At 36.2% G+C, this 18,919-nt stretch overlaps 4 protein-coding genes across 4 annotated transcripts; 1 reads left to right on the plus strand and 3 right to left on the minus strand.

Moving 5' to 3' along the window:
* Nucleotides 1-734, minus strand: EAF02_006963 (uncharacterized protein; the record flags this gene model as incomplete). The annotated part of the gene is made up of 2 exons (XM_038903011.1): nucleotides 1-315; nucleotides 378-734. The coding sequence occupies 2 exons, from the start codon at nucleotides 732-734 to the stop codon at nucleotides 1-3; spliced, it is 672 nt and encodes a 223-aa protein (XP_038757332.1).
* Nucleotides 735-2,608: 1,874 nt separating this feature from the next.
* EAF02_006964 (uncharacterized protein) lies at nucleotides 2,609-3,857 on the minus strand. The gene is made up of 2 exons (XM_038903012.1): nucleotides 3,022-3,857; nucleotides 2,609-2,963 (listed from the first exon to the last, which is right to left on the minus strand). Exons 1-2 carry the CDS (start codon nucleotides 3,617-3,619, stop codon nucleotides 2,713-2,715), a joined length of 849 nt encoding a protein of 282 aa, XP_038757333.1. The 5' UTR covers nucleotides 3,620-3,857; the 3' UTR covers nucleotides 2,609-2,712.
* A 683-nt stretch (nucleotides 3,858-4,540) lies between these two features.
* EAF02_006965 (uncharacterized protein) lies at nucleotides 4,541-5,178 on the plus strand (the record flags this gene model as incomplete). Its single annotated transcript, XM_038903013.1, has 2 exons — nucleotides 4,541-4,724; nucleotides 4,790-5,178. 2 exons carry the CDS (start codon nucleotides 4,541-4,543, stop codon nucleotides 5,176-5,178), a joined length of 573 nt encoding a protein of 190 aa, XP_038757334.1.
* A 1,146-nt stretch (nucleotides 5,179-6,324) lies between these two features.
* Nucleotides 6,325-8,122, minus strand: EAF02_006966 (uncharacterized protein; the record flags this gene model as incomplete). Its single annotated transcript, XM_038903014.1, has 2 exons — nucleotides 6,325-7,758; nucleotides 7,880-8,122. 2 exons carry the CDS (start codon nucleotides 8,120-8,122, stop codon nucleotides 6,325-6,327), a joined length of 1,677 nt encoding a protein of 558 aa, XP_038757335.1.
* Nucleotides 8,123-18,919: the final 10,797 nt, after the last annotated feature.

An 18,919-nucleotide genomic window follows, 5' to 3' on the forward strand; every position in this document is an offset into this window, starting at 1 on the left:
CTATGCAAGCTGACCTCTAACAACGCCCAATGGGAAAAGATTTGTATGAGCATCTGTAAAGAATCCCGCTGGATTAGCTTCAATCTGAGCAACCTTGAAACCGGTACTAGTATCAGGTCCTCTATTAGGAGCATTGATACCAGTTGTGAAAGGACCAGTCATACAGCCCACACTGACTCTACGATGATCATCACCGACTGGATTTGGGAATGCAAGACGAGGAGGTCCAGATGCACCGCGAGCGGCTTCGTGAATATGTGTTGCTGTTTTGGCGGGGGATTGATATGTTCCGGCTACGTTGAGTAGTGTGATGTTCTGAATTCATATAAAAGTTAGAGATAATTCGATCATTTAGATTTATGAAAACAAGTACTTACGTAGCAAATAGTATCTTGATGAGCGTTGATTCCATAATTAAAATACCCGACAGCATCTGAAGGGCCCGGAACCGAGACGGTACCATTGCGAACTTCGGATCCGAGAGCAACGAAATTGTATGTGCTAGTGAAGACAAAAGGTGATCCCCCGCTTTGAGCAGCTGGAGCGACTGCCATATTGGCTGGTACATCGGGGGATTTTGGGTTGTCCTTGGAAACATCTTGGTCGCTTACTGGGGCCCCGTTTGCCCATTGATAACTACCGTAGGATGCATAAGTTGCGCCGTCTGCAGGAGCCGCGATGGCTGTGGTTGTGAAGAGGAAGGTCGCAGCTGTGGCGGCAATGGTGAACTTCATATTGACTGGATCGGGATTTGTTTTATAAGAAGTATTAAAGTATTGGATGTTTGGATGTTTGATTCTTCAAAAAGTAGAGAGCTTACAATGTTAGTTGAGCTGTGATTGTGTTGAGAAATATGATTGAGACCAGACTTTCACCTCCTTCTTATACATATTTCCCATCCTGATTTTTGCTTTGGGACAAGAGATCTCATGGCCAGACTTTTACTTGCCAAAAATTTAAGCTGAGAAGTTGAGGATTGGAATATAGAAACCAGTCGTGATACCAAGCATGAAGTGAAAAGCACTGATATCGCCAAGTATGAAATCATGGCTGTGAAAGCTAACGTCCAGAAGCTTTTCTAGACCTCAAGGGCAAAAAGTAAACAAACATCGCTATGAGGTACGGAGTAGCTTCAATATTTACTGCGGATTGTAGTATTTGGAAGAATATTCACTAGATATTTCTTGGCCTTCTTGTTTATATTCAATTTGGGAATTTCGTAAATGCCAAGCTCCCCGCACAACTCTTAATTGAGAAAAGAAGATGGGGATCTTGAGAAACCAGATGAATAAATGTGGATGGGGTGTATGAATAAGGTTCAGTTGGCAAGCTATTTAAGTAATTACTCATGAAGCCATGCCGTCATTGTGCCAAGCTTCAATAATCCCGCCACTACACTGCCAAATCGGTTACCAGTACTACCTAGGTACAGGTTAAGCTTAAGTAACTGAATCCAGTACCGAAATGTTGTTATCATCATCTGAATGTGGCGCAGTGAATCCATATGTAAGCTGATATTGAGAGATAAGATTGATATTGAGGCGACAACCCTATCTGCCAAGCAAAGTAAAATGTTTTGAAAAAGTGCTATACGTGTAGTATGATCCATATAGCCGACGGGGGACATAAACGTGTGTAGCTCCCCTTAGCAGAATGCGTGTAGAGGCGGAGAACCAAGATCAAGACAACAAAACGAGCGGTGGCTTGGAATCATTGTACCCCCGACGGTAACACCCAGCAACTGGACCTGATCCATCATTGTGGCTTCTCCGGCAATCCATCATCCATTCCGTTGGAAGCGGAAATCTTGGCAAGATTTGTGGCAATCCTCTCAATCTGATATCCACGAGAAACCCCCAAATCCTCTTCTCAAAATCACTAATGTCCACCCCTTCTCAACTCAACCTCGTCTCCCAATGTAATCATACTGGATACGGAGTCGTTATTTTTTCTCAAAGTATTTCGTTTCGCAATCAACATTGCATTCATGTTCCTATCACCTATTGTCCAATCTATTCGCTTCATACTTGGAGTGCAGCTTGTATTGCCGCATGGAATCTCAAGTGAGGCTCGAGCATCTTGTCTGACCCGACAATCTTTTGCCTCTTCTTCTCCGAAATCTGCAGTTTGCCTTAGTGAGAATAACTGATATTTGTTGATCATATCACGGCAGATAGTGATGTGAGTAGTGATGCAAAGGCAGTGGGTATAACGTTGGATTGTTATGAGACACATGTTATCGTATTTGGTGGATTTGGTGAAATCATGAGTTTGTGGAATTTTTCGTATCGAGAAGGAGCTCAATACCATTCAGTCGCGAACTTGATATGGGTAGTGGAAAGGTACGGTAGAAGCTGACCAAGAGATGGATCTCTGAGTTGTTTTGAATCACTTCCTAATTAGTAAATGTACCTACCTAGGGCTACCTAGGTATGAATCACAAGGTCACCTGCAACGTTTGAAAGTCATAGTGGCTGTGCGTTCTCATACTCGCGGGAGTCTTGCAAACAATATAGTGAATGCAAAATGTTGCACAAATGACCTCGGGAATGAAAGTACCGCAAGTATCGTTGAAATTCTTCATTTGGATTCAATTAAATAAAAGAATGCTCGAGCGACATATGAAAATTGTCACAATTCTAATATATCCATAACAACTTTGCTTTAGACCAGTGTCTCTGGGGACTAAAAAGCCTAGAGGATAAATCCATCCTAATGTTGCGCTTGTGAGAGTTTACCCAACGCAAAGATTTTCCAAAAGAATGCTTTATAAATCCAACCCGCATTCAACTTATCAATCGCCCATCCTAATGTTGCGCCGGCTCCAGCAAAGAAACGCTGAGGTGGATTCATTTGAAGGATCTTTTGAACAACATGCTTGGTGTATGCTTCCACTGGTATTCCTCCTCCAATTCTGACCCAAGCTTCATTAAGATCGGATTCGATTAATTTGTATGGAGAGTCTGCGGTGAAAGATATTAGCAAGATATGAACAAAAGACTCGAGGATGATGATACATACCTTCTGGTAATATTTCCATTTGATTCTGAGTCAACATGGCGGTACCAACTGTACCTGAAGCCACATCGATAACGAATATTCCAAAGGGCTTAAGTTCGAGCTCCAAAGTCGATATATACGAGTGTAGAGCGGCTTTTGATGCATTATAAAGTGATTGGGTTGGGATTGGCATATACCCAGCCAGACTGCTAGAGAATGCAATCCTACTTCCAGGGCCAGCTTTCATCAAAAGCGGCATAAAGACTCTAGTGATCTCAACTATTCCAAGTATATTTGTACCGAAAATCTTTAGAGCCAATGCGTAGTCACAATGCATGGCGAGGGTTATTGTTCGTACTCCGGCATTCTGGTAGAGGATATCAAGAGTTCCGCCCGTGGCCGCAGATATTCTTTCGCAGGCTGCTTGGATTGAGGAAGGCGATGTAACATCGAGTTCAATCAAGGTAATATCAGGATCTTTCTCAAGAGATTTCATTGTACTGAGTCGACGAGAGCTGGCGAAAACATGGTAGTTTTGACGAACAAATTCGAGAGCTAGAGAATGCCCGATACTTCCATCACTACAACCTGTAATGAGAATTGTAGGTTTCTTTGCCATACTGGCTGAAATGATGAATGAAAGAAGGAAAGGTCCCGTCTCAAGATATGAATGGGAAGAGTGATTTCGAGAATCTACTGGAGGTACAACATTGTCGCATACTGAGATATATGTAGTCCTCCATGGTGGAAGAATGGAGTGATTGTTGTGCAGTTTATCTTGGAGGATAATTAGTAAATACGAGAGTTGTGTTGCTAATCAATATATCAATTGAAGGAAGCAGATTTGGGGGAAAACCTGGTGTATGTTGGTGATGATGTGAATTAATAATGATGAAGGATGCTGTCGCGGTTGAAACATTATTGAATTCGTCTCAATGATTGGTTGGACCGTACCTTCTGAGAATAGTTTAGCTTCACTTGAGTGAACTAAACCCTGTGCACGCCTTCGCGCCCCTCTGTCTTACATTTTCCCATCTTCCTGCATTATCTTCAAATATCAATCAATTTTGTCAGCCATAATGATTTCCATATATGATTTTCAATCCATTTCTTTGGAAAGTATTGCGAGCGAGAGAATGAGATTGGAGTTGGATGACTTTCATTCTTGTAAATTTCTATTCCCTCTTGCTACTTGAACAGCAGCAACATCGTTTTAATTTATGATGGCACGTCGTCACGGCAATTATCGAAAGGATGTCAGACTTGTAGGAAACGGAAGATTAAGGTAAGTTGCCTGGTTGGTTCCCGAGAGTTGCAATACATTACTGACCACAAGTTAGTGTGACGAAGTGATGCCAGCTTGTAATCAATGTTTAAAAGCTGGCTGGAAGTGTCCACAATATGGAGATTCTTTGGAAAGAATGTTCCAGTACTCAGATGTGAGAGATTTTGAAAATTCTGCACATAATGAGCCTTTGAAGTCTAAAGAAAGGGCTTCCTGTATGATATATGGTACGCAACTTCTCATTCTTTGGCAAAAATGCCGCCTATGTCTTCAGCAGCCATCATTGATACTCCTAAAGCAGGCCCACTCGCATTCAAGTCTCAACCACCACCTATCATTCTTTCCAAAGAGATTTCAAACACTATCAATGATCGTGCAATGACTTCTTTCTTTCTACTCACATATTTCGGGACTCTGGTCCTGTCAAAGGATATTATGAGTATTTATTCTTTCATCGCAACGATCCCAATATCAACCACACACTCTACACAACCATCACTGCAGTTTCTTTAGCTGCATATGCTTATGCTTTCAAATATCCGTTTCTTCTTCAGAAAGCAACTCAATCCTTTGGTTACGCACTCCATCTTGTCAATGAAGCATTGACATCCATCGAAGAGGCCACCAAAGATTACACTATTATATCCGTGGTTCTGTTCAATACATTTGGAGTACTCACCTTTCAAAATTTAGATACCTTGATGGATTGTGATAGCCATATATCTGGTGCAACATCCATGCTAAAATTACGTGGGTTTCGTCAAATGGAGACTCGGCATGGACTTCAATTGTTTTTTCAAATGAATTCAATTCTCCTACAAAGTTGTATCTGGCATTCATTTCGGGTTCCTGATGATTTGATTGAGTTACAGAAACACGCTGCAGGTTTTTAGATGCAAATAATCCAGCCTGGAAGTTGAACCACCTGATTGTGGAATTGACCACGTTTCGTGCTGATATAAGGATGGTATACTTCTTGAAAGTTCTTCCATAATTAGAGCAGCTATAGACTTGGACATAAAGTTTTCGTCTCTCGCGATTGAGATGTCCAGATCACCCCAATGGCATTACAATTCTATTCCCATCGTATCTACATCAGGTACGATATTCGGTACATGTTATCATGTATACTCAGACCTCTGGCTAACTCAAATTTGGAATTATCTTCGTACCTGTCGCATATTCATTTATGAAGAAATTGGTAGACAATTTGAAGAGGGACAATCCATACATCCTATTGCCAGTATGGATTATTGTCTTTGGTTTACAACCTTACAAGAATGATTTGATGATATTTTTGCTTCTCTACCTCAATACTGTGGTGATGTTCCCAAAGTACATACTTCATCAGGAATTAGCGGCTCACCTGATAAAAACTTCATCACAGGTCCGCTATCTATTAGTGTCGTTCCTCATATCGCTAGTACTTATTTTCTTCTTTGGCCTCTACTTAATTCAGGCCGATGAACAATTTCCAATCTTCAGCGGGATTGGATTATTGTTAGATGTCGAATTTGGGAGATAAGACTGGAATCCAACAAATGTTCACCTTGGCAGATGTTTTGGAGAAGAGAGAGATGTTTCCGTGTATGAAAGTTGCTTAGCAAAGAATATATGATGTATCGCAAGACACTATAGTATTTGTTTGTGTATCTCTGTCTGATCATGCTTGTGTACCTTCATGATCGTATTTACACATATCTCTTGGTGAGGGTTTTGTATTTCTTTTTTCATTTACGGGGACTTGGATATATTCTATGTTTTCGGTCATTTGTGATCGTTCCAAGCTCAATAGACACAATCCCAAAACTCAAGTAACGCATCGTGGTACTATCAAGTACCTACGAACGCCTTAAAGTTTTCTTCTTTTCATCTCTTAGACTAATTTACTCGTCCTACCAATGTTTAGAAAACAAAGATCTTTAGGTTAAAAGTGATCACTTCACCGGAGATGCAAAATTCAAAATTAATTTACTTTGTCTTCATAAATGTCATTACCAATATCTCATTATACATAAATCTATATTTTCCCCATCCATCTATTCAACAATGGCATACCATTTAAGTTCTCTCCCACTGACCTCCAAAATTGGAATCTCATTCCCATTCTTCCCTCTGAAACTAACCTGGTTAGCACCCTGCGCATACAAAACTGCACCCGATCCCGTGTTCGCACCCTTCTCTCCCACACTTTGCGCAGGGACAAATCCACCATTTGCAGCTCCCGCCCACGTAGTCGCATATTCACTATTTGTTCCGCGCATCGCTACACACACGGGTGTGATTCCCAAACTGGTAATCGCGATGCCGATATTATCGCCTGCGGAAACTTCTTGTCCGACGGGGATGGAAATGGCGAGCACGGCGGCGCTTAATTCTGCGGGTGTGACGTCGAGGGTAGAGAGGGTTTCCCATTGGTAGAAGGGGGAGAAGAGCGCGGTGGTGTTGGAGAAGCGGAAGATGGTGAGGGTGACGTTGTCGGTTGGGGCGTCGCCGGCGAGGTTGATGCTGACGGTTGTGAGATTTCCGGCTTGCGGGGTCGAGAAGGTTTGGTAGAGGGCGTATTGGGGGAGCGAACAGTTGAGGTAGTAGTCTTGATGTTCGTTTCCGGAACCGAGGGGGGCGCTCTTGGCTAGGCCGTTGATGGGGGTACTGCTGTTGGTGGATGGGAGCGTGATGGTGGTGCTGAGGGAGGCGGAACAATCCAAATCTTGGATTGAACCGTCGGAGTTGAAATTGAGAACTTGGAATTGATGACCGTGTTGTGCGTTCCGGGGGCCGGCAAGGGGAGCGCTAGCTTGGATATCGGCTTGGTGCACGTAGGTTGCGTCACCGCCGGTAGAGGATGGAATGGTCAAAACACCGGTGGTTTGTCCACCGCATGTATCGCTGCTGATGATTTGACGAGTCCATGGGCCGGAGATATCGGTGGCGCGGTACATGATCAAGATTGTTCCTTGGCAGAAACCACACGTGTTAGATGCGGAGATGTAGTAGTATCCATCGCGGTAGAAAATATCTGGAGATTCGGCTTGGAAATCCACGAGATCTCCTACGGGGAGAACCTGTGTTGCGTTTCCAGTCGTGTTCATGAAATCGCTGGTGAGTTGCTGGATGTAGATGGACTGTTTGAAAGGAGGCCAGATGGATGCTCCGAGAGTGGTGAAATCAATGAGAGAATAGGCGATATAACCCGTTCCGTTAATCATGGCGACTGAGAAGTCACCCGCTTGCTGGGTTGCGGGTTCGGGTTGGTATCCTACGAGAGCACGGGAGGATTCAGGCACGAATCCGGAGGTGGGAGAAGAGGATGTGAAGATTACGTAGCCAGGAACACCGGCGTTGACCCAGAGGATGTAGAGGGCACGGGCGGAATCATAGAGCATGTGCGGTCTTCCGCAATCGCCGGATGCTTCGCAGATGGTGGCCGTGGCGTTTTCTTTGGGGTCGAAGAGTAGACCGTTGGAGGACCACTGTGAGATATCAGATTAGTACTCCAATACAATTCATCCCATGATTTTTTTCAAGAAAATTATTGGTTCTCAAACAAGCTCTGAAGCTCACAATATAGCAAAAGTGGAAAAATAAACATACCGTGACTAAATCCAGCGAACTCCAACTCTCAATTCCGCAGAAAGCTTCGCCACAGCCGAAGTTTAAGCCGTACCATAGAAATTGGCCTTCGAAATAATCGATCTTGCCAGAGGTGGAATCGATGAGATCACCGTCCGTGGAAAACATGTTGACGAAGGAATTGGATATCGTGGTGTTGAGACATGTTGCGGCTCCTAGGAGTGAAGAGCCTAGGAGGAGGGTGGAGAGGAGGGGATTCCTCATTTTTGTGGTTGGATGTGTAGATGTGTGATTTATGGTATGAGAATGAGAATGAGAATGAGAAGAAGGATCTTCTGTTCTGTTAATTTTTCAACTCCAGAAGAGAGGAGAGCGCGAGAGAATTAAGTATTAAAGAAGAGGATATACAAAAAGAATCTTCTGCACAATTCACAATTCACAACTGCAAACTTAGAACTTAGAACTTCAAAAAAAGAAAGCTCAAGGGTTCAACCGCTCCTCTTTATATAACCGTTCATCCCATCCATCCATCTCAACTCTTTGATCACCCCGTCATGACATGTCAAAGCCTCGGGTGCGGGTCCTAGCACCAGCACAACCACCTCTCCAAATGAATCAGGCACAACCAAAATGAAAACCCCCCCCATTATCAAAGCCAAGTCCAACCCTCCAGCATCCAGCAACCCCCCTGAAGCGTCCACCTCTCATTTACGTATTCCAATTCTCTTTCCGTATCCTCACCATCTCTCGTGGCTAGCAAACCACACGACGATCCTCTTACCTTTCCATCGAGTACCCAGACGAGCCAGGTATGTAGGTAATACACATACGAAGTACAACGCAGCTGACATCCCCAGGTTTTCTCACTCCCCATACTTTCGCACCCACATCTTGCTTGAAGAATGGTTGGCTGGTCGTTTACCATGGAATCCCATTTTTCACAGAGTGGACGCGGTGGGAACTGGGTTGTTGGATTATGAGATGAATGCTCTCTTACACTTTAGTGTATTTCCTTCCACGTTTTCAGATCTTGGTATCGTTACCTAGTGCTATGGTAGTGGAGTTTCCAACATGGAGGAAAATTGGAAGGCGTAATGATCAGCTGTTTGCATGATGGATACATAGGTATTTAGGTAATCAAATCTGATCACATCACATCATATCACATCAAATCCGAACAATCATCGAATGAAATAAACAGAATGAAATATGCCACGCCGGCCGGTAAGATTTCTCGCAAGATGGGTAATCAATGGCAGTGAGTGCATACGGCTCGGATAGGGAATTTGTGGTCCTGTCGTCCACTCTCCAGATCCCCACATCCCCGCACTGGTTCCCCATCTTGTACTTTATTTTGTGGACGGATGGTGCATGGGTTGGGCTTGGGTAACCTATGGATGGCCGTAGGTAGGGAGAGGGAATTTGGATGGAAGAGGTGGGATGATGCGCGGATTTTTAGCTGCATACTTGGTGTATATTACTTGGGATGATGTTTTTGATTTGAATGGAAAAATTAGATAGATATGTATACTATATATGTAGAATATATACACAATATTACGAGATTAAAGATTCGAATATATATTAGTATTCTTGATTATTATACATCTACCATCTCTCTCTCTCTCTCTCTCTCTATATATATCTATCTATTTATCTATATACCCACCAACCTACCTACTAAAACAATATTACCAATACCTACAATAACGTATACCCTCTCTTCATACCCTTCCTCTCCCTCTACATCCATCCCTCTACCCAACTCCCCCTACCCACCTACCATCCTACCTACCTAGCTAAACACTCTACCATACATCTGCTCGATGGATATGCAAAAATCTTCAGCCCAATCACCTCCACACGTCCACCATATCACCTCTCCAGGGCAATCTACACAAACTCCATCTACACAAATCCATCTACACAACAAACCCTCCGAAATCTCCGACATCCCACCCATCCCATCCCATCCCATCCGCCTCCCCTACCCTCCCCTACCCTCACCGCTCGGGAATACTCAGGTAGCTACGGATAATGACATACAAAGAATTAAAAACATTTCTCCGTCCACATACGCATTCTTGGCTGCCGAGAATAAAACCTAGAGGGTATTTGTTGTCCACTTTTTGGAGGGTGAGGAGGAGGGTAGGTAGGAATAAGGTTTGGAGAATGTGGACGGGTGTGTGCAAGGGGGGGATGGGTTTGTGTTGGGTTGAGTTGAGTTGAGTAATTGATTGATTGATTGATGATGATTGATTGATTGATTGATTGATTGATTGATTGATTGATTGATTGATTGATTGATTGATTGATTGATTGATTGATTGATTGATTGATTGATTGATTGATTGATTGATTGATTGATTGATTGATTGATTGATTGATTGATTGATTGATTGATTGATTGATTGATTGATTGATTGATTGATTGATTGATTGATTGATTGATTGATTGATTGATTGATTGATTGATTGATTGATTGATTGATTGATTGATTGATTGATTGATTGATTGATTGATTGATTGATTGATTGATTGATTGATTGATTGATTGATTGATTGTATTGAGGGGAATGTGTATTGTAGGAAAAAAGTATATAAAGGGATAGAGATGGGATGGGATGGGATGGAAAAAAAAGAAAAGAAGAGGGAGGGGTAGAGGGGTAGAGGGTAAGAGGTAATTTTTAGAGAGAAATATATTTCGGAGTGTAGTGAAAGAAATTTATATATTGGATTTTATGGAATATTTATATGATATATATTGATTATATTTTCTATATCTAGAAATTCAATTTGTATATGATTATATGATCTGAATATAGTATAATACTTTTTAATAGTTTAATTATATAAAGTATTAGAAGATTGGGTGGAAGAGGCCTCTATATTAACTATATAATTATGTGTGTAAGTATATTAATCTCCCCATAATATTATATAAGGAGATCAATATGTCTATCTATAATTCGTTTAATCTAGTCTGTTTAGGTAGTTGTATTACTAATCATTATATGTGCTTAACACCGGTAACTTCTATTCCTTTTAACATTTCCCTATAAAAATTACCACCTTTAATCTCCCTAATCTTCCGTACTTCTATTATCTCAATCTCAGTATGTTTTTGAATTTTTCGAATGCTATTCTTGTTAAGGGTTTAGTTATCCTATTTGTTATCATATCCAATATATTGATGTAACTAATTACCACTTTTTCTTTTTCAGTAAGATCCCTAATGAAGTGGTAATATATATCGATATACTTTGATTGTTTATATAAATGTGAATTCTTGGTTAAAGCAATTACTTTTTGATTATTATCTAACAGTTAAACAGTATTTCTGTATGCAGATATATATTCAGCCTTTCCAAAATCTTTGAGTACTTGAGTTAATCATTTCCTTTACTTAGTGAATATTGTTATTGATATGTATTCGGATTTAGTATTTGATATCGCTATTAAATTCTACTTTTTATTAGTCTACAATATTAATCCGTTATAGAATATAGCAACTCCTCCAGAAATACTTTTCCGATTATATCGATTATTTGTTTAGTTTGTGTTAGTAAAGATTTTTATAATATTTACTGGTAGATTGTATTTCTTTGTAATTTGGTATTGTACTTTTTCGGATTTGTATTTGAGTTTTTGAATAATTGTAGTTTTCAGGTATTGTATTAAGTTCTTTACTTCTATTCTATAGCATTTCGCTAACTTTGCTATGTTGTCACGGTGTGAGCTCACGTGATATGCTGATCCTACCGGAGAGGACCGAAAGGAGCGCTCGCACTGGAGCGCAAGCGAGCTAGGGCCTGATCGGGCTAGCTCGCTATGAAAATTCTATATATCTTTAATTCAGAAGATTCTGTATTGTAGTTTTTTAAGCTATATCTTAATCCTCAATCTGAACCTATTACCCGAATCAATATAACTTTGCTAGATTAGGATAAAGTTATTAGAACTTTATCCTACCCGCTTACCCCTATAATATTATATAGCTCTTATCTATTAAAATATCACTTTCGTGATGATTGCTCCGCACCCATCTAATCAGTTTGAGGATTCCTCAGAATTTGGCATTTCTGTATTGGAGGACCCCCAGGTTTGGTATTAATATCTTTAATCAATATTTATATATTATATTGAGCTAGAGGAGATCAATAGATTATTTAAATACAAAATTTCCAAATTCCTAATTTGCAAATATATTCAAATCGTTCTATACAAGCAGGTTATTATTCAAAATACCTGTTTACTTGATTGTCTTATCGAATCCACGTTTATTATACCTATTCATTTGGAAACCGTATCTCCCGAAACTCCCGCTAACTCTATCCCTGAACCCACTGTACCTGCTCCAACCACTCGATTAAGTAAGCGCATCCCCAATCCGAAAAAGTTTGATAACATTCACTCTGATCTGTATAGATTCGTTCAACAAATATATAGAAAATTGAATGCAAATAATAATAGATTCCCGACGACTTCTGTCTGCTTGATTTATACTACTGGAAGATTTACTGAAAAGGTATACGAACTTATACTATCTAAGATCTCCTATAAAATTCCTCAATTCATTAATTATACTGTATTTCTTGAATATTTTGAAAACGCTTTTGGGAATTTTGATCAAATATAAAACGCATAGAATAAATTATATATACTGAAATAAAGACATTTCGATTTTAATACCTTTTTTATAGAATTCCAGAGATTTGCCTTAAAAAAAGAGATATTTGATAATACTTTAACCCTACTTCTATTTCAAGGAATCTCTTGCAAACTATAAGATATACTATTGTATAATCCTATTCCAATCTGTGAATTTTGTTAATACATTAATTACCTATAATAACTTGATAACCGATTTTATTAATATTAATAACAAATCCATTATATTCGTTCTATTATTTTCGAAATTTTATTCCAAAGAATAATTACTGCTCCGCCTTTATAACTCGCTAGCCCGAAGTTTACTCCTGAAGATCCAATAAACCTGAACTTAGAAAAAAAGGAATATACTACTAGAAATTTGGGTTTACAGCGGGAATATAACAAATATTATTATTACAGCTCTACCAGTCATTTAATACAAAACTACTTATACCCCGATATTTATTCTATTCAACTCCGAATTACTATTACTACAACCAGCTTTATAAAAACCAGCTCTATACCAAACAATTCTTCGAAAAGCCGAGTCCCTATCCATTCCCCACTTTGCTCTCCTCCCCGCTCGCCAATCAACTTAGTTAATTTGGGAAACGGGATATGTCTAATCTAAACTGTAATCAAAATAATCCTTTGTGTACCCTTCATTTATTTACTACTACTACTCATAGTCTTCCTTTAGAAAATGAATTAAATAATTATATAGATTTAATAATTCTACCCATTACCCTGTTTTTAGAAAAAGATACCCTCCCGATATATATTATAATCAATAGCGAATACAAAGGAATTGCCTTTGTAAATCGAAATTAGATATCTTCCCAGAAAATATTAATACATTAACTATCTATAGTATTCGAAGTTATAGGATTTGATAAAAACACTCTACCTAACAATCGAATTATTTTTTATATTCAAATAGGATTTAGAATTAACAATTATATCGAGAAAAAGATTATTTTGTATATAATCGAGCTAGCCTATTATCCTATTGTGCTAGGGATAGCTTAGCTTAAGAAATACAATTCCTATATCGACTTTACAATAAACTTGTTTTAGTTTGATAGTTTGTTTTGCTATAAATTTTGTAATACTCTGTTTTATTTGTTTTGCATAAAAGCTCTACCAGATATTCCTTCAAAAGCTTGATCTATATATCTACTTACCTGCTTTGAAAAATTAAAGAATAAGAATATAACTACAATCTCCCTGAAAGCTTATTCGGTTTACACTTACTGGAAATATAAAATATTTTAAATATTGATTAAACAAATCAATAATATTCTAAATAAAAAAAAGAAGGTATTTAATTCTAAAAACCTATTATTCGAATTCCGAAATTGGAAAGATATCTTTTTCCTAAAGAATGTAAAAAAGCTATTTTCTTATTGATTATATGATTATGAGATTTGTTTTAAAGAAAAAACTGTTTTTCTTTTCGATACTTTATATTTTATATCCCATTCTAAATTAGAAATTCTAAAAGAATGGTTAGAAGAGAATTTTAGAAAAGGGTTTATCTGGCCAAGCTTTTTCTCTATTGTTTCCCTTATTTTGTTTATCAAGAAAACTAATAGAAACCTTTGGTTTTATATAGATTATTGTATTCTGAATAATCTTTCAATTAAGAATTGATATTTTTTATTATTAATAAAGAAATCTTTGAATAATTTAAAAAGAATAAAGTATTTTAATAAGATTGATATTATTTCTATCTTCAACAATATAAAAATAAAAAAAGGGCAAGAGTATTTGATTATATTTTATACCCGATTTGGATTGTTTGAATCTCTGATTATATTGTTTAGGCTAACAAAAGCACCTACAATCTTTTAGAGATTTATTAACAATTCTCTATAAAAATACTTGAATGTATTTTGTATTGTTTATCTAGATGATATTCTAATATATAATTAAACCCGAAAGAAATATATCTGTTATATCCAGAAGATTCTATAAATACTACAGGAAGCCGGTTTGTTTATTAAATTCGAAAAGTGCGAATTCCTGAAATCCGAAATCAAGTTTTTAGATCTTATTATAGAAAGGGATGATATTCGAATGGACCCAGAGAAAATCAGAATTATTATGGATTGGAAACTGCTTGTTATTGTAATTGATATTCAAGTGTTTATTGGGTTTGTAAACTTCTATTAACAATTTATTAGAGATTTCTTAAAGATTATCAGTCTGATGGTAAATCTGATTAGAAAGAATATTCTGTTTCTGTAAAGTTCTGCTTGTTAAAAAGCGTTTGATTAATTGAAGTGAGTGTTTATTGAAGCTCTTATTCTGACTTCCTTCGATTAGGAAAAGGAAGTCATTTTAGAAACTGATGTTTTTGATTATATATCTACCAGAATATTCTTTTAATACAATAATAAAGGAATACTAAGATTTGTTACGTTTTTCTCTAAAAAATATTTGATAGTTGAATATAATTACAAGATTTACAATAAAGAACTATTAGCTATCATTTACTGTTTCAAAAAATAACACTTGAAATTGGAAAACGCTGTCTCTTTAATTCAAATTATTATTAATTACTGAAATCTAGAGTATTTCATTATTATAAAGCTATTAAATTATTATTAAACCTATTAATCCAAATTTCTATTTCAATTTAATTTTCGAATTATCTATTGCCTTAAGAAGCTAGGTGCTAAACCTGATATATTAATCAGGAGATCAAAAGATCTCCCTAAGGAAAAGGATAAACGCTTTCTGCATCAAAGCTGTATTATCCTGAAATAAAAGAATCTGGATTTCGATTTATTTCCTGTTATTATTATTCTAATCAAACCCAAGATTGCCAAGAAAGTACACTTCACTGTAACTATTCGTAACTAGAGAAACCCTAACTCTACCAACACCATCAACCATTTAAATTCCAATAACATTATAACTTTACCAGAAAATAGCAAAATTATAAAGCCTACAATTCTATTTACTATATTTATACCCAACTTCGTAATACAATTAGAAAATTCAGAAACCCTTCTAAACCTTTCTATCAACCTACTTACCTTGTTTTATAAAGGCTACCAAGCCAACCCTATATCCAAATCTATCCTGAAATCCCTATGAAAGGGATCCCCGAAATACCCGAAAATCATTCTTGCTAAGTATACCGAAAACAACAACCTGTTATATTATTGAGAGAAACTATACATTCCTAACTATGATCCCCTAAAAACCTACCTGCTCTATCTATATTATAAATCACTCACCACTGGTTACCTGCACTATACCCAAACCTTCGAATTACTATTCCGAAACTATTATTGGTCTGGATATTACGATTATGTTACGCAATAGGTTTGTAACTATTATAATTGTTATTGTACTGTTTCGAATCGTAGAGGCCAGGAGGGAGTTCTCTACCTATTCTCGATTCTATAAAAAGCTTGGCAAGATATTTCGATAGATTTCATTACATACCTACCTGAAAATACTAGTTTCGATATTATTATAATAATAGTTGATTGATTAACAAAAATAAAACATTTCTTGTTTTACTATAATATCTATAATTCCGAAGAGGTTATTTATCTATTCCAGAAAAATATCTGAAAGCTTTATAACTTATCTCTATTTATTATATCTGATTATAAAGTTTAATTTATCTTTGAATTCTGAAAACATATTTGTAAGTGCTTAGGCATAACCGCCAAGCTCTCAACTACTTATCATTTTGAAACTAATAAACAAACCGAAAGGGCTAATGCAATACTAGAGCAATACCTCCAATCATATATAGCATATCTACAGAATAATTAGATAAAGTGGTTTTCACTTGTTGAATTTTCTATTAATAATGTTTAATCCAAAAGCACTCGGATAACCCCATTCTTCTCGAACTACAGGTTCCACCCCCATTTAGGTTTCAAACCCATATCGTCTCAGAGTAACCATTCTGTTATACAAAACACCAAAAAATTCATTACTAAAATGGAAACTATTTTCTTACATTTATAAACCGAATTAACTATTAATCAAGCTCAATATTCGAAAAATATCAATATTTATTATTCTTTTATCTATAAATACCTACCTGATAACCTGATCTAATTGAACATCAGAAATATCAAGACCCTACATTTATAAAAAAAGTTCGATTAGAAAAACCTCGAGCTCTTCAAAATCTTGAATCTAATAAACCTTTATACCTATAAACTGAAGTTTTCAATCTTGATAAAGATTTATTCTATTTTCTATATTAATCTATTATATTCTGTATACAATAATCTTATTCCTGGGTAGCGTAATCCATTATTACCCCCTATAAAAGTAAATGACCTTAAGTGTTTTGAGATTACTGAAATCCTGAATTCCTGTTGGAAAAGAAAAGGTTGTAAAGAATCTCGCCTGAAATACACTGTCCATTGAATCAGCTACAATATATCAATCGAAAAACCTATAAACTATCTGAAAGATGTATAAGAACTGATTTGCAATTTCCACTATAAATACTCTAACAAACCCAATCCCGCTTGATCGGGCCCTGCCTGCCTATAAATTGTAACCCATAACATACTACCTCGATAGAGCTTGATCCTTAAGAAAAGGATAATATTATAATATAAACTTATATAATATACTGATCTTATCAAAGAGGACCGAAAAAAACATTATATCAAAATGCAAACAAGCTAGGATCCAATCAAACTAGCTCGCTATAAAAATTCCGTATATCTTCAACTCAGAAGATTCTATATTATAACTCTTTGAATTATATCTTAATCCTCAATCTGAACCTATTACCCGAATTAATATAACTTTGCCAGATTAGGATAAAGTTATTAGAACCCTATCCCGCCCGCCTGCCCCTGTGATATATGTATTATAATAGTTAGTCTAATATAAAGGAAATATTTGATCTTGTATATACTATTAAATAAATAAAACTACCTATAGCTTATTGGTATTCAATAATATCAATTAGTTTATTATCTTCTATAACAAATTGTAAGCATAAATAATCAGTAGTAAATATCTTCTTAGCATAATACTGAGCGTATAAGATTCTGAATTTTGTAAGTATAGTTTTTAGATATTCTTCTTGATTTAATGTAAAAGATCTATTTACTCGATCTCTTATAACCCTAATACCTAGAATCTTGCTAATCTCTCCCAGATTCTTGGTATTGAAGTGTGATGAGAGTATTGTAGAAAATTAATTGAGTTGATCTTTTGAGGTCGAGGAAGCAATTATATTATTGATATATATTAGCAGATTGAATTAACGAGCAGTGTATGTATAGAGATATGGATCAACAAGACTTTGGGTAAAGCCCCAATTAATCAATTGAGATTTTAGAAGTTGATTTTAATTTCGTTCAGTTTGTTTAAAGCTATATAAGTATCACGGCGCCAACTACATGATCTATAGTTGCCTTCGTGCCTCAGGCACAGCATACTAGCGCGCCCTACTTCCTATAAGTAGGGCTTCACTCTTTTATAGCTCTTCTACTTTTATAATATAATATAAGTCTTTATTTGTATCTTAATAGTTTGTATTATCTTTAAATAAGCTATTATAGCTTTATTTCTTATTTTATTTCCAAAGCTTTATTAACACTTTATTCCAATCACACTAATCACATCTATCGTTAATCTATTATATACTCTATTATCAATATTTTGAGTTTCAAAAAAATGCTGAAGATGGGTAAACAAGTATTTGTATTAAAAGCATTTACATCTAGCTTATCTTTACAGTTCCTTTTTTTAAATTATATTCTCAATTCTATTGAAGCTGATATTTCTTTTTTTATAAATCTATTTAATAATTCAAATGTTATACATTTTATTATTATTCAAGCTATATTTGAATTAATCAAATCGATTGCAGGCTTATTATAAGCTTAAGCTATTATTGTTTAGGTTTAAGTTATCAATGCTTAATCAAAGATTATTGAATTGAAAAATACAATTGAGATATTGAAGATTATTATTCGCAATAATTCATAAGCTTCACCTCATTACAAATATCTTGTTGTCCCCGAAAAGTTTAGTAATAATAAGTAAGATATTGTAAAGTGTTAAAATTAGTATATGACTTTTTGTAATATAGTTAATTATTATTTAATTGTGAATTATAAAAACGAATCAGAATTTCAGAAAATCATATTCTTTGTTAATTTATTTTCTGGTTTTGTTTATACAAACAATTAGATATATTTTGATATAATTATTGATAACCTATATAATTCTGATCTTTGGCCTTCTGGATAGTATATTATTGTAGGCATTTGATATAAACTAAATAAACAATATTAGATTTTAGATTTTTTATAAAAAGCTTTTATAAATTATAATAAATATAAAATAAAAAAGGCTTCATTTAGTAACTTCATTATCGAATTCAAGCAGCTTACAATCAAATA

Source organism: Botrytis sinoallii, assembly GCF_014898435.1.
Source record: "Botrytis sinoallii strain Bc 23 chromosome Unknown BSIN_011, whole genome shotgun sequence".
NCBI lineage: Eukaryota > Fungi > Ascomycota > Leotiomycetes > Helotiales > Sclerotiniaceae > Botrytis > Botrytis sinoallii.